Raw genomic sequence first — 14834 nt, forward strand, 5'->3', positions numbered from 1 at the left:
GCTAAGCATATTTAAATTTTTGAATAGTTATTTAACAGCAGAATGGAGTGAAATAAACGGTTGTGTGCGTGGCTGGCAATTAATCCGCGTCATGAGTTATCTCCCTTTATCAAGTACGTTCATCCGGCTGTCATTTCGGAGGAGTGACCAAGGAAAAGATAGAAATGTCATCGAGAGCGGAAAAAGAAAGAACTAAGGCTCTACAAGAGAAGTTCCAGGCTGTTTTATCTGGTCTTCTGAAAGATGAAGATAATAAATATTGTGTAGATTGTGATGCGAAAGGTGAGCTCAAACCGGTCTTATCATGTAACAATGTCGTGTTTATGTTTCACACACTGTTTCACAGGTAACCACCCCTGTCCACTGTCAGAAGTTATGTCTTTGCCAGAATTTGCTATTTTTAAACAGCGACAAATTCTATTGTTTGACAGATAAAAATGGTTCATGATTAAGCATAAATGTTTGAAATTCTTGATTAAGATGTTGATAGATCTTGTCGCGATCGGTTGTCATCGATTTTCACACCTGTATTCGAATTCTTTTTTCTGACAGTAAGAAACACAAAGTGAAATAAAATTCCTCCACTCCGTTGATGAATGATAAACTTACAGAAGCTCAGAGCGAGTTACTGTAATGTGTTGTGTCCGTTAATAAGTCATATATATATATAATTATGTGTTAATTTTATACTAGGACTTTATAAACATGAAAAAATGTAATAAACTATTTGAGGATAGTGATTTTCTGTTCAATGTGAGTCATACATCATTATTGTTTTATTTATATCACAGACTTAGATTATCTAAGTCCATGTTTTATCACGGTATTAGATTATCAAAGTCTGTGTTTATATATATAACACATATATAGCTTTTGTCCTCTTATAATATACGTAACTGTCTATGCTGCCTTTCTTTTGGAATCATCCTCGATACTCAAGGGGTAATGCTCACTTTTGATCTCTGCACCCCTGTAATATGTCATGAAAATATTGAAGGGTTGGTGCGCGCGCCCCATCTTGTGAATGAAACCAGAAGACTAGTTTGATCCTTTGATGTACATCAAAAGAATCTCTGGATCAAGTAATGGTAAAATTGACTGGCTTTGAAGTCTGGGGTGTTGCTCCTTTGTAATCTTCAAAGAACAGGTATCAGCTTAGCGATTGGTCAGGTTGTTTTTACCCTAGACCAATCAATAAGGAGGTCTAAGGTTTGAATCACAGTCAGACCACATCATATTTTTCAAGTGTATGTGGCAGGTGTGAATATTAGTTTAGTCTCGGTTACTTTCTGTTTATTGTCATATAAATATATATTGTATCTTTCTTTTCAGGACCAAGATGGGCATCATGGAATCTTGGAATATTTCTGTGTATTCGATGTGCTGGAATACACAGGAATTTAGGAGTTCACATAACAAAAGTGAAGTCAGTGAATTTGGATTCATGGACCACAGAACAAGTAGCTGTAAGTTAACCTACATGTTGTGTCCTTTATGCAATGCCTTTTTCTGGACATTGCCTCACTTTACCAATATAAAGACATCTGAGAGTTTCGCAACAGGCCTTGATGAATTGCGATATATTTTTGTTGCTATATTACTTCTTCCTCTTCTTCCTACTTGGGTCTGGACTTGGTCCGCCCAAGTACGGGAGTAGACTCATGTAATAGGTGTGTAGAACTAGAACATCCCAGAAGCATTTAAATAAAATGTTGGTCAGGATTAATCAGTAAAGATCTCCTATCTCTGATCAACTACTCTTGCTTATCTAAATTAAGAAACTTTTGAAAAATGCTCCAGGTCCCGTCTTTGTTCAACACACTGGCATTATTTTTAATAAACCCTGAACACATATATATAAGTAATGTGTATGTAACTTAAAATTCACACTGATTGTCAGGTACTAGCAGACTCCTCTCATTGGTATCTTTCAAAAATCATATCTACAACGGTTCATTCAATTGATGGTCTGGGCTATGTAGATATTATGCGACAGGAGTGATAGGACTGGTGAAATTGTTTTAAAAAAATATAGGTCAGGCTTATGTAAAGATACTATTTAGCTAGTAGACATTTTGTACAAACTATGCATGCAGGTCAGTACTGGGGTACGTCAAATATGGAAATGTACATCCCTGAAATTACAAATGTACAGCATGCATCTTTTCCAAGTGTTGTATTTAATTTGTACATAACAAGTAAGATTTGATTTGATGTTGTGGACTTATATGAAGCTGTACCTGTTGTATGACATCAGTATGTGTTGTGGATTTGAAGCTGTACCTGTTGTATGACATCAGTATGTGTTGTGGATATGAAGCTGTCCCTGTTGTATGACATCAGTATGTGTTGTGGATATGAAGCTGTCCCTGTTGTATGACATCAGTATGTGTTGTGGATATGAAGCTGTAACTGTTGTATGACATCAGTATGTGTTGTGGATTTGAAGCCGTACCTGTTGTATGACATCAGTAGGTGTTGTGGATATGAAGCTGTATACATGTTGTATGACATCAGTATGTGTTGTGGACATGAAGCTGTACCTGTTGTATGACATCAGTATGTGTTGTGGATTTGAAGCCGTACCTGTTGTATGACATCAGTAGGTGTTGTGGATATTAAGCTGTATACATGTTGTATGACATCAGTATGTGTTGTGGATATGAAGCTTTACCCGCTTTATGACATCAGTATGTGTTGTGGATATGAAGCTTTACCCGTTGTATGACATCAGTATGTGTTGTGGATATGAAGCTTTACCCGCTTTATGACATCAGTATGTGTTGTGGATATGAAGCTGTATCTGTTGTATGACATCAGTATGTGTTGTGGATATGAAGCTTTACCCGTTTTATGACATCAGTATGTGTTGTGGATATGAAGCTGTCCCTGTTGTATGACATCAGTATGTGTTGTGGATATGAAGCTGTAACTGTTGTATGACATCAGTATGTGTTGTGGATTTGAAGCTGTACCTGATGTATGACATCAGTAGGTGTTGTGGATATGAAGCTGTATACATGTTGTATGACATCAGTATGTGTTGTGGATATGAAGCTGTACCTGTTGTATGACATCAGTATGTGTTGTGGATTTGAAGCTGTACCTGTTGTATGACATCAGTAGGTGTTGTGGATATGAAGCTGTATACATGTTGTATGACATCAGTATGTGTTGTGGATATGAAGCTGTACCTGTTGTATGACATCAGTATGTGTTGTGGTTGTAGATGATGATGGAGATGGGGAACAGCAGGGCCAGAGCGGTATATGAAGCCAATGTTCCAGATGGATTTAGACGACCACAGACAGATTCGTATCCTTCACCAATTAATTACCATATCATTATAGATATACAGTGGTTGATTATATATTTTAGAGTACAGGTATATAGTTTCCTCATTAAAAGCCTGCAGATATAATATACAGGAGAGATGTGCAGGGTAAGAAATGGGAACGTTCAGCTGTCTGTGACTGAGCTGTATAGATAACTTTTGAAAATGTAACAAGGCATTTTGTATTTTTTTACAAAAATTCAGACAAACAAGATTCCTTGTTTTATATGATATATCTTGACTGATCTGTAAATTGTAACCAAGTTTTCCCCTTAACGGTTGTTAGAAGATCGCTGGAATCCTTTATAAGGGCCAAGTATGAGCAGAAGAAGTACATTGCTAGAGAGTGGGTTCCACCTAAGCCGTCTATACCTAAGGAGGTAAGTATGTGATACCATGTGATGCTCTGTCACATTGACAGTGTGCAGTGTACATGTCGTCATCATTGAGTAATAGCTATAGATCATTGCTGATGTGATTGATGTAACTAGCTGGGATCAATCTAGACTTGATTCACTACCGTTTATAGGTAGTTTCCCTGTTTATTAATTGAAATATACTGCACACATGTATGTCAGACAAAACATTTATCTATTACCTTCATGACGCAAGAGCCTTAAGCGTGTATATTCTTTATTTAATTTCCCCTAAATCTTGAAAAGGGTAGATTCCCCTAAAACCTAGATTTATCCCTGACTAGTTATTTACTTTAGCCATTTCTGTTTTCATTGTGCATTTCTTTTTTAAGTTGACAACTAATTTGATAGATAAGACACTTTCTTTGTGATGAATGAGCTCTTAGAACACATATATTATTTCCGTATAGATTTTGTTATATCAATGTACCACATATTGTGTAACTACATTAGACTGTAGCCTCATTCTCAGTAACATACTGGCAGGAGTAACAACAGAGTTGTCATGACGATGTTGTACACTTTAGTACAATTTAATAAAGTCACTATCAAGGAGATGTTTAGCTGCGGGAACCATAGCTTCTACACCCGATCATTTTTTTTTTTAATATTGGACCATAAAAAACCCAAAACGATCGCGCCTAGAAGCTATGGTTCTCACAGCTAGGAGATGTTATAGTAAAATGTCAAAAGATAAATGAAGGAAAGTAAAATTAATTATTAATTTGTTTGGGCACCTTTTTGTTTTTCCTGCTACAAATATACATCCGTATATAATCAACAAGTTTAATACATTGTAATACAAATGTAGTGTGCTGTGTATAATGTTTATATTGAAAGCTTTTCAGAATGAGCTAGTATATTGATATGGTAACTGGTGTATTATTTAGTCTGACATCACTAATAAAAGCTTTTCCCAACAGCTGAGAACTGACTCGGTAAGCGGCATGGTAAAGGGTAGATTTAGCCTTACGTTCAGCAGCTGTTTTGTTCTGCTCCATAGACGTGTGCTTCAGGAGACAATTAGTCTCAATATCTTTATCACTGATACTCTTTGAATTGCTCACACAGATAGTTTTTAATATATTAACACACAATGTTCTGCTTCACTTAGAATTAGTAAAAATCACTTATTCAAAATCAAAGTTAACTGTTAAACATAAGTATACGGATGAGCTATGAGTCAGTATCATTAATTAATGTTATTTGTACATAAGTACAAGGTTACTGAATTACAAGTACCTAGACAAGGTATTGTTCCGGATCCTTGGTAGGTTATTGCAGTGAACATGCATTAATAGAAATAATAATACAAGTATACGGATATACTTACATCATAGTTACTAATATCATTTGTAATATTTTGCTTCTGAAAGTAATCTCTAACTGGTATATAACAACAACTGTCCAATTTGTAAAGTGGCGTTCCTCACTGGTATGTAATCATAACAAACTAAAAACAAAGATAAAACTGTCAACTCTGTTAAATGTTGTTCCTTATATATATAACAAGTTAAAAACATGTGATTGTTGCACCATTTCTTTGGAAAATTGACATTACAAAGCTAAAAAAATTGAAGTGAAGTTGTTGATAAAAAGAAAGTGTTTAAAATTGTAATACAGTACATGTAAATGTCTGACAATCGTAGTTGTTTACGACTTCCTTTAGTTCTGCCAGGGTAAAGGGTACTGTAGTTAGTATTTGCTTGTTGCTTATTTAACCATCATAAATCATTTGCATATTGATTATATTAATTATTTGCTATTTGATGATTGCTAATTAAATGTCGAAACATATCTCGGAAAGCTTAACTTGCTTATTCATGGAAAAGTGTTTTAAGAAAATTGCGGAATATTTTTCTGTCACAAAAAGTATACATCCAGATTGGTGAAATGACGAATTGTATTTGATGATATTTTTCATAAATTGGCATCTGTTTTAATTTGTAAGCATGTTTTATATATATCCTATTTATATGAATTTCGTGGTTAACAAGGTCAGAGTATGATAGACATTAGGAAGTATATTACTACGGTGCTGGTATACATGTAGCATGATGACTTGTCACGTTTGATAAATCGTGTGATAGATATCTTGCATAATTATGACGTAAACATTTGGTGTTGGATCTACAGTATTGACTGATGAGGTGTTGGACCCCTCCAGTATGAGTAATATGTACTATATTTGGTTATGGTATTGTAAGCAGTTTCGTTGGTTTTTGTTAAGAACAAAGGTGTCAAACTTCTGTGTTCTGATGCCAGTGATTCCTTATACAGTGTACTACAGTGGTGTATTGTCTAATATCAAATTAGGAAGAGTAAATCATTGCTGAATAGTAGTTGCTAATATTTACGAGGGTTTTAATTACGCAAATTTTGCAAATGTCATTCAAATTAAAAGAGTATTTTGAGATAGTTGCCAAAACATCCACGCTTCACATGATATTGTTTGTTTGTTTGTTGCTAGTAGCAACAAATACTGGAACCCTTAGCTAGGTGTTCCTAAATTGACCTACGTGCAGGAACCCTTAGCTAGGTGTTCCGAAATAGACTTACAGGAACCCTTAGCTAGGTGTTTTGAAATAGACTTACAGAAATTGTGATTCCCAAAATTAAACCCCTCGCGAATAAGTTTCAGACACAAAAATGCGAAATTGTAACCCCAGAAAATTTAACAATTATACAGTATATACTGTGTCATAGTGTACTGAAAAAATCTGCCAGCACATGTACAGTGCCTCTTGTCTTTATGGGGTTTCCTGATTATAAGTTCATAATTATATAGTAATAGACTTTCAGATGAAGTTTTTAGGTGTGAAAATCTGGTGTTGTCTTGGAATTCATTTTTAAAGGAAATATATTTGTCGTGTGTATGTTTGTGGTCAATTAGATATATAAACGACCAATAATTTTGATATCTGTACATCCCTATACTCTACATCAGACAATTTTGCTTTGTAATTGCTCAAAGATCAAATGAAATTGAATTCCACTTTCCATTGGTGAAAAAAACAGTTATAGGATGCTGCCTTATCATTTTCAAAATTTGCCTATTGTGATTCTATATATTGAATATTTTCTGCATTCAAAAATTACATGTGCGAAACAAACACAATATAGTATGATTACAGTATATGACCTGGCTCGAGTTTCCTCTGGCCCTGACACCAGACTTAAGACATTTTGACAGATAGATATCTGGTGTTGGAAAATGTCTGAAGTCTGGTGTCGGGGCCAGAGGAAACTCGGGATATATACGACCCAGGTCAGTATTGTATAGCTGTTACTTTGTAAGTCTATTGGTCAAATGTAAACAGGCATACTGCTTTTTCTGATTACAGTTGGAGATGGACGACAAGGCTGACAAAAGGAAAGCCAGGGCCAAAAACTCAGGAATCCAGCTGAATTCTGTAAGATGAAAGATAGCCTATACTTTTGTCTGTCTCTCTGTCCATCCATATATCTGTCGCACCCTGTTATCACTCAAATGTCTGTACTCCTGGACAGATTTGGATGAAACTTCATGGGTACTTTGCCTTAGACATACCTTGAACAAGTTTTGATATTGGTGTGATTGATCATAGATTGTAGGTCAAAATTGCTTACTAAATATAGAATTTCACCGTCGCATCCCCTGTCATCACTCCAGTGACCATATCGGTCAAAGGTCACTGTAACCTTTTAAAAGCAGAAGCTCACCCTCTGTTTTTGTAGAACTAGTGAATACATGTATTTGTTTGTTGGATAGAACAGTATTATTACAAACAAGAAGCCTGTGTTAATGGATTTTATTTTTGTTAACTTAATATACGCTTGCTAAAAGAAAGCACAAATGATGTTCAGAAGGAGATGCATGATAATTTGACCCTTTGTGTGTTCTTGTTAGTTGTTTATACATTTTTTTTATGACAACAGGTACCTAAACCTGGCCCTAAGGCAGCCACTGGTAACGTCTCCAAGCAAAGCAGTGAGGAGACCTCTCCACCCCCGAAAAAGGCTGAGACCAAACCACAGCCTGTCAAGAGCTCACAAGATCTCCTTGGATTAGGTGGGTTATTACAGAGCTTCCAAGAATCCTTTTGCATAATAGTTTGTCGTTACAGAGGTTACAGGGTGTTTCTGGAAAAGGGAAATCATTGTAGAGCTTCAGAAATCATTTTGGGATAAATTTTGTCACTGCTGGGCTCACAGAATATTTCAGGATTTGGTAAGTCATTGCAGAACTGTGGGCTAAGTCAAATCATGGGAGATCTGTAAGGATATTGTCACTGTTGTGGGTTTCAGTAAGTCATATAAGAAGTACATGATGTTTCAGATGTAATTACAGAACTGCACATTAACAAAGCTGTATATGATTACACCCTTCACTTAGTAGAGGGTGGGGTTGGTGGGAGAGAGGAGGTTTATAATACACTCCACTCCTTACTTAGTAAAGGGGAATATAATACAGTATTATACTTCTAAGTAGAGGGGGATAAACATATAACTGCTTTGTCAGTGCAAGTGTGTATTCATCGTGTCTGTCTGTAATAAAATGCTTGTATACGAAATATCTCATGAACCCCAAACATATTTACCAGCTAGTTAATACATACATCATAGTATTGAAGTAACAAGTTCTACACTTCACTAGATTTTGGGGGTCGTCAGTCAAGGTTATAGAGTCGAAGGTCACACTTCATCACCTTGAGGGGCTGATATATACCATAATGCTAACTTAATAAATAGTATGTGTTATGATTTACACTTCAGATGACTTTACGTGTACAATACTTACAGGCTGATTATTCATCTGATGTAATATAAATAATTATATTGTTTTGTTTTAACAGACATGTCCCCTGGTAAAAAGCCAAATAATCAGAACGCAGACCTTCTTGGCGATTTCAATGATTTCATGGGTGCACCTAGTCAGCAAACAGCATCTACAGTACCCTCTAGTCAGCCTCTGCAACAGGTAGGGGGGAGACGGCCATCAATATTCAGCAAGTTTACAAAATATTTACCAACTTGTCATACAGAGGGTGCAATGATAAGCTAGCTTCTGTATACAGCATTGATTAAAGTGCAGTATTACTACATTAATGTGTAAATAAGCATCGCCATGATAAATTGAATACTTAACGAACTGCAAACATTGAAAGTTAATATCATTGCTGCTGAAATAATTCAGTGCGCAGTGGTCTGTAAGTCACTGAATTTCATGAATATGTTTCTAACAGCTTACTTAAGAAAGAAAAAAAGGCCATAATATCCTTTGTTAAGTATGTATATGAATAAAGATTTGAGAGATGTTTGTATTCATGGTATAAATTTAAAAGATACAATATAGCTCTTGGGCACACTTTTGGTTTTCTCTCTGACCAACTCTTTGTTTTGGGCGGTGTCCTCCTAGACTTTAGGGCCTTAGCCGTTGCCCACAATCCCAACAAACATGTTTTTTTTTTATAATGATAATAAATTTATATATGTAAAACTTCATTCGTGTTACTCCAATATTATATGAAAGAATTCTTCTGAAACAACATGTTTGAATATTATATCACAGAATGGCAATGCAGAACCCAATTTATTTGAGGACTCCAACAGCTCAGCTGAGAAGGTTCCAGAGAAATCCACCAAGGATTCTATCATGGCTTTGTTTGGTCCGACTGGGATGCCCCAGCAGCAGCAACAGCAGCAACCACAACAGTTCGGCGTACCAGGTGAGTCGGGGTTCGAACCCAGAGCTCCTCCTACTAGAGGACTTATTCTCAAAACACAAGGTTCCTTTGATTAAAAAACCCCACATAAATAAGAAATCATTGAAAAGAGTTCCACTTGATTTTCGTGTTCGTTTTATGCCATCAAGCTTATTCCTTCCCGGTACATAGCATTACAAGTGAGTGACATTGTTAGTGCTGTTCTCTAGCAGCAGATATGCTTGTTATTAAATAAAAGGATATCAGAGAGTGATATTTTATAAGCAACAGTTTCCATGTAATGTTGTCAGGAGATATCAATCAGTTTCAGTTTTGTTAAATAGCGTTCTAAGAACCAACTGGAACTGCAAACTAAGGAAACTTGGTCAAATTAATTTTGGTTTTCTTCGTATAAATCTAATGTATAGATATTAACACTCTTCATTTTGTCACCACCTATGACCTTGTATGAAGGTCAAGGTTGCTGGGTTGACAGCATATATAAGGTGGTTTTATAGGTGCATCATTTCTGCAATTGGGTTAAAAGGGGATTGTATTCAATGTTGAACTTATTGGCCTGGTCTCTCACGCAGCGTTTTGTATGATCTGATTTCAGCTGGTGGTACCTCCTACTTTTATGTACCCCAAACCGAGGTTGGCATACCCAACCAGTATGAAGCAGGTACCCCTTTTGACCTACAATTATCAGTCTTTTTTTTTTATGAGCATGTCTTTTCATTTTTCCTCATTTAAATTATCCAGAAAGCTGCAACATTATCAACTCTTAAGTTTGGCAATGTGTACAGGTCAGAATTCAAATAAAAAGGTGCTGATCCATATTGATTTATATATATATATGTATATTTAAAATAATTTAAGCTTCAATTTTTTTTACCTAAATGGAATTTAAACTATAGCATAAAGCAAATGTCTGATCAAGCTTAATTTCAATAATAATTTGTTATTAAGTTGCTGTATAATTACTGTAGTATTTCAAATACAAATATGACTTCAAGACAGCTGTTAACAATGAAGATACTAATATTTATAGGTTTTGTTATTGAATTTGTTAAGAATAGGAATTTCATGACAGCTAATAGGTCATTGAATATTAAAACTTTACCAAAGACATCATACAGCACAGTGTTTTGAAAGATACATAACAATGATGAAGCTGATGCTTTGTATTGGTTTTCTAACTTTCAGGAAGATTTTTTTTAAACTATTGTGTAAATATTTAATTGATAGAAAAGTGTGTATTTGGATACAACAAATGAAGATAACATCATACTGTATTATACCAGAAAATTCACGCCCAGTGTAACTTTCGCCCTTCCAAAGAATAACCCATATCCGATGCCCAGTGCTGATTTCGCCTTCACATATCATAACTATGCATATTATATTGTTGACTTATATTCACTGTAACGATAAACTTGCCTTCATTATGGTTGGCGAAAAAAAAGTAAAATTAAACTTCAGTGATAATTTCCTGGTATACAGTATCACTTCCATGAAATAGCTAGGTACTTATCTGATATAATCACAGGTACTACTACTAGCTTTAGAATATGAAAAACCACCAACACTAAATCAAGAATGAGGAAATTGATCATCACCCAACTTCCGCCAAGTGCTAGACTGTACCCTTGTATTACTACCTAACCAAGAATCCCAGTTTCCTCAGGCAGGACAGAGTTATCCTCTCTGCTGTTCTCAGTGCTTGTACAATTTTGCTTTCTATGGGATCGACTGTTCTCCTCACTCTGTACATACAGCTTCAGCTTGGTAGCGTTATGACATAAATTTGATAATCAATTAATAAAAAAACTTTTTCCGATATTCTGTGATCTAAATAATTACAGCTGTAACCAACTACAAAACGTAACATCTGATTTAGACTTCCTGAATGTCTGAAGTGTGTCCCCATAAAAAAATCAGACTGAAATTGAAATGTGATCCATCATAAACTTGTGTTAAGTTGTTTCTGTCTTTGAAAGTATAAAAAGATTACAGTTGTTATAACTCCACCTGTGTATAACTAGATTGGGCTGTGTATTTGTCTAGCTGTTTTACAGCTGGTGTACATAACTTTTAAGTTGCAATTTTTGTTATCATTTTACCTTCAATACATATCATTTAAAACTATACCTTAAGACTCAGCCTTGCCTTCTGTTACTATGATATATGTCTATTACCTAATTTCCTTCACTCCCTAAACATGGAGTCTGCTTATGTGTTGCACTTTTTGTATCCTTGTCCGTTTTAGTGCTTGTTGGCACCCCTGGTAAGTTGGTGGATTAGAGAGATCAGCATGCATTTCTGGTGTCTGTATATACCGGTACCCACATTCATGTATAATCTACATGGAATAAGGAATGCCTTTCTCTTACCATGGTATCTTTAGATAGTTTTAAAAGGGTACACAGATCTTCTTTTGGGTCAAGTTGTTTCAATTTTAGCTCTAGCTAACTTATTGTCAACAGGTTTCATTTGTAGCCGGTAAAAATACCATCCTACTACAGGTATTTCACCAGCTACTTAAACTTTCATGAAAAAAATTAGAAGAATCAATGAAAATGAGGTATTATAATAAATACTGAAATTAACTGCCTACTTTGTGTGTGGGATACACATAGCTTGAAATTTATTGAAACCCATGTGTAGTTAATGCCCAATAAAGACATGATTGTGTAGGGGTTATTTATACAGTGAGATAACACTGATTCACAATAGCAAAACATTTGGTGTAAAGTTATATGTAACGAAATTTCAATATTACTTTTATTTCCATTTTAAATCATACTTTATGGTGTGTGTAAGACATAAGTTGAGCAAAATAGTGATTTATATGGTTTTAATGAAAAAGATGTGTTAATCTTTATTGCTGAAGTACAGCAGTGTGATATTGTCTACAACAGCGCTACAGCACTGGCAACTATTGTTGGCAAATATAAACCAAAACAAAAATGAACACCAAAGAATGTTTCTCCATAAAACACTGAAAGTTTCGTATTTTTTAAAAGTTTTTACATTGGAGTTACTGATCAGAAAAATTTCTGGTGAAAACTGCACCCATGTTTGTTGTAGACTGCTTATGCTTTATCTGTGGTAGCTATTAAAAATGGTATGAAAATCTCCATCATTATCAGAATTTGTGCCATACTTCTAAATGGTACTGACCAACTTCAACAATTTGAACATACATTAAGGTTAAAAGGACCTCTTCCAAAAATATAATGAAACATAAATTTCAAATTTTGATTCCCAACTAGATGAACGTTTGATACTGTTATAAACATGTATATAAACTAAGGGATTTCTCCATTTACGTTTAATTGTTCTTTCAGATATATCTGGGGGAAAGGCTTACATTTGAATTGTCATAACAGATGTTTTTGTGCAATTATTAAGAACAAAATTGAATTTTCTACATTTTCATTTCTGTGTGCAATACGTAGCCTTTGAAACTAAGGTTCTATATCATGCCATGATGTTACTTCTAGAGTCCGATAAAATATATAATGAATTATAATAAAGCTATACCATTTACCTTCGACTACTCCTTTGTGATAGTGTTTTGAAAAGTTGATTTGTTGAATTGTTGAGAATTGAGGTTGATAATTGTGAGGTCAAATGTCAACATTTTCCTTTTTTTTCCAATTTTCAATAGGATCCTATACATATAATTGGGAGATGTTGGCCAAAATACCAAAGGGGAAGAATGTCACAGAATTGTGTGAATATCTGGAATGAAATTTATTTAAAACTACATAACAATGTTGTTGTATTTAGGTGGTATGTACATGCCCCAGAATGCCAACCCTGCAATGTACGGGATGCCAGGGGCGGTGCCAGCTCAGACAGCAGGCATGATGTACCAGCAGCAGCCACAAGGAATGATGGCTATGCCTCAGGTATGTTAAACAAAGTTATGCCTCAGATATGTCAAACATAGTCATGCCTCAGGTATGTCAAACAAATCCATGCCTCAGGTATGTCAAACAAAGTCATGCCTCAGGAAGGTCAAACAAATCATGCCTCAGGTATGTCAAACAAAGTTATGCCCAGGTATGTCAAACAAAGTTATGCCTCAGGTATGTCAAACAAATCCATTGTCTTGGGTATGTCAAACAAATCCATGCCTCAGGTATGTCAAACAAATTCGTGCCTCAGGTATGTCAAACAAATCCATGCCTCAGGTATGTCAAACAAAGTTATGCCTCAGGTATGTCAAACAAATCCATGCCTCAGGTATGTCAAACAAATCCATGCCTCAGGTATGTCAAAAAGATCATGCCTCAGGTATGTCAAACAAATCTATGCCTCCGATATGTCAAACAAATTCATGCCTCAGGTATGTCAAACAAATCCATGCCTCAGGTATGTCAAACAAAGTTATGCCTCAGGTATGTCAAAAAAATCATGTCTCAGGTATGTCAAACAAAGTTATGTCTCAGGTATGTCAAACAAATTCATGCCTCAGGTATGTCAAACAGTCATGCCTCAGGTATGTCAAACAAAGTCATGCCTCAGGTATGTCAAACAAATCCATGCCTCAGGTATGTCAAACAAAGTCATGCCTCAGGTAGGTCAAACAAATCATGCCTCAGGTATGTCGAACAAAGTTATGCCCAGGTATGTCAAACAAAGTTATGCCTCAGGTATGTCAAACAAATCCATTGTCTCAGGTATGTCAAACAAATCCATGCCTCAGGTATGTCAAACAAATTCGTGCCTCAGGTATGTCAAACAAATCCATGCCTCAGGTATGTCAAACAAAGTTATGCCTCAGGTATGTCAAACAAATCCATGCCTCAGGTATGTCAAACAAATCCATGCCTCAGGTATGTCAAAAAGATCATGCCTCAGGTATGTCAAACAAATCTATGCCTCCGATATGTCAAACAAATTCATGCCTCAGGTATGTCAAACAAATCCATGCCTCAGGTATGTCAAACAAAGTTATGCCTCAGGTATGTCAAAAAAATCATGTCTCAGGTATGTCAAACAAAGTTATGTCTCAGGTATGTCAAACAAATTCATGCCTCAGGTATGTCAAACAGTCATGCCTCAGGTATGTCAAACAAAGTCATGCCTCAGGTATGTCAAACAAATCCATGCCTCAGGTATGTCAAACAAAGTCATGCCTCAGGTAGGTCAAACAAATCATGCCTCAGGTATGTCGAACAAAGTTATGCCCAGGTATGTCAAACAAAGTTATGCCTCAGGTATGTCAAACAAATCCATTGTCTCAGGTATGTCAAACAAATCCATGCCTCAGGTATGTCAAACAAATTCGTGCCTCAGGTATGTCAAACAAATCCATGCCTCAGGTATGTCAAACAAAGTTATGCCTCAGGTATGTCAAACAAATCCATGCCTCAGGTATGTCAAACA

At 35.6% G+C, this 14834-nt stretch overlaps 1 protein-coding gene across 5 annotated transcripts in view; it reads left to right on the plus strand.

Moving 5' to 3' along the window:
• Nucleotides 1–104: 104 nt before the first annotated feature.
• Nucleotides 105–14834, plus strand: part of LOC110454427 (stromal membrane-associated protein 1-like) — a 20597-nt gene continuing 5867 nt past the window's right edge. For 3 of the 5 annotated variants that reach the window (XM_021503915.1, XM_021503916.1, XM_021503917.1), the window contains exons 1-11: nt 105–282; nt 1333–1466; nt 3230–3315; nt 3621–3714; nt 4674–4688; nt 7095–7163; nt 7669–7801; nt 8586–8710; nt 9302–9458; nt 10051–10116; nt 13230–13351. In XM_021503915.1, coding sequence (XP_021359590.1) covers nt 165–282; nt 1333–1466; nt 3230–3315; nt 3621–3714; nt 4674–4688; nt 7095–7163; nt 7669–7801; nt 8586–8710; nt 9302–9458; nt 10051–10116; nt 13230–13351 — 1119 coding nt within the window. In that variant the 5' untranslated portion in view covers nt 105–164. The remainder of the gene's footprint in view (nt 283–1332; nt 1467–3229; nt 3316–3620; nt 3715–4673; nt 4689–7094; nt 7164–7668; nt 7802–8585; nt 8711–9301; nt 9459–10050; nt 10117–13229; nt 13352–14834) is intronic. The other 2 variants (XM_021503919.1, XM_021503918.1) reach the window with 2 other exon arrangements.

This window comes from Mizuhopecten yessoensis, unplaced genomic scaffold (assembly GCF_002113885.1).
Source record: "Mizuhopecten yessoensis strain PY_sf001 unplaced genomic scaffold, ASM211388v2 scaffold7833, whole genome shotgun sequence".
NCBI classification, from domain to species: domain Eukaryota; kingdom Metazoa; phylum Mollusca; class Bivalvia; order Pectinida; family Pectinidae; genus Mizuhopecten; species Mizuhopecten yessoensis.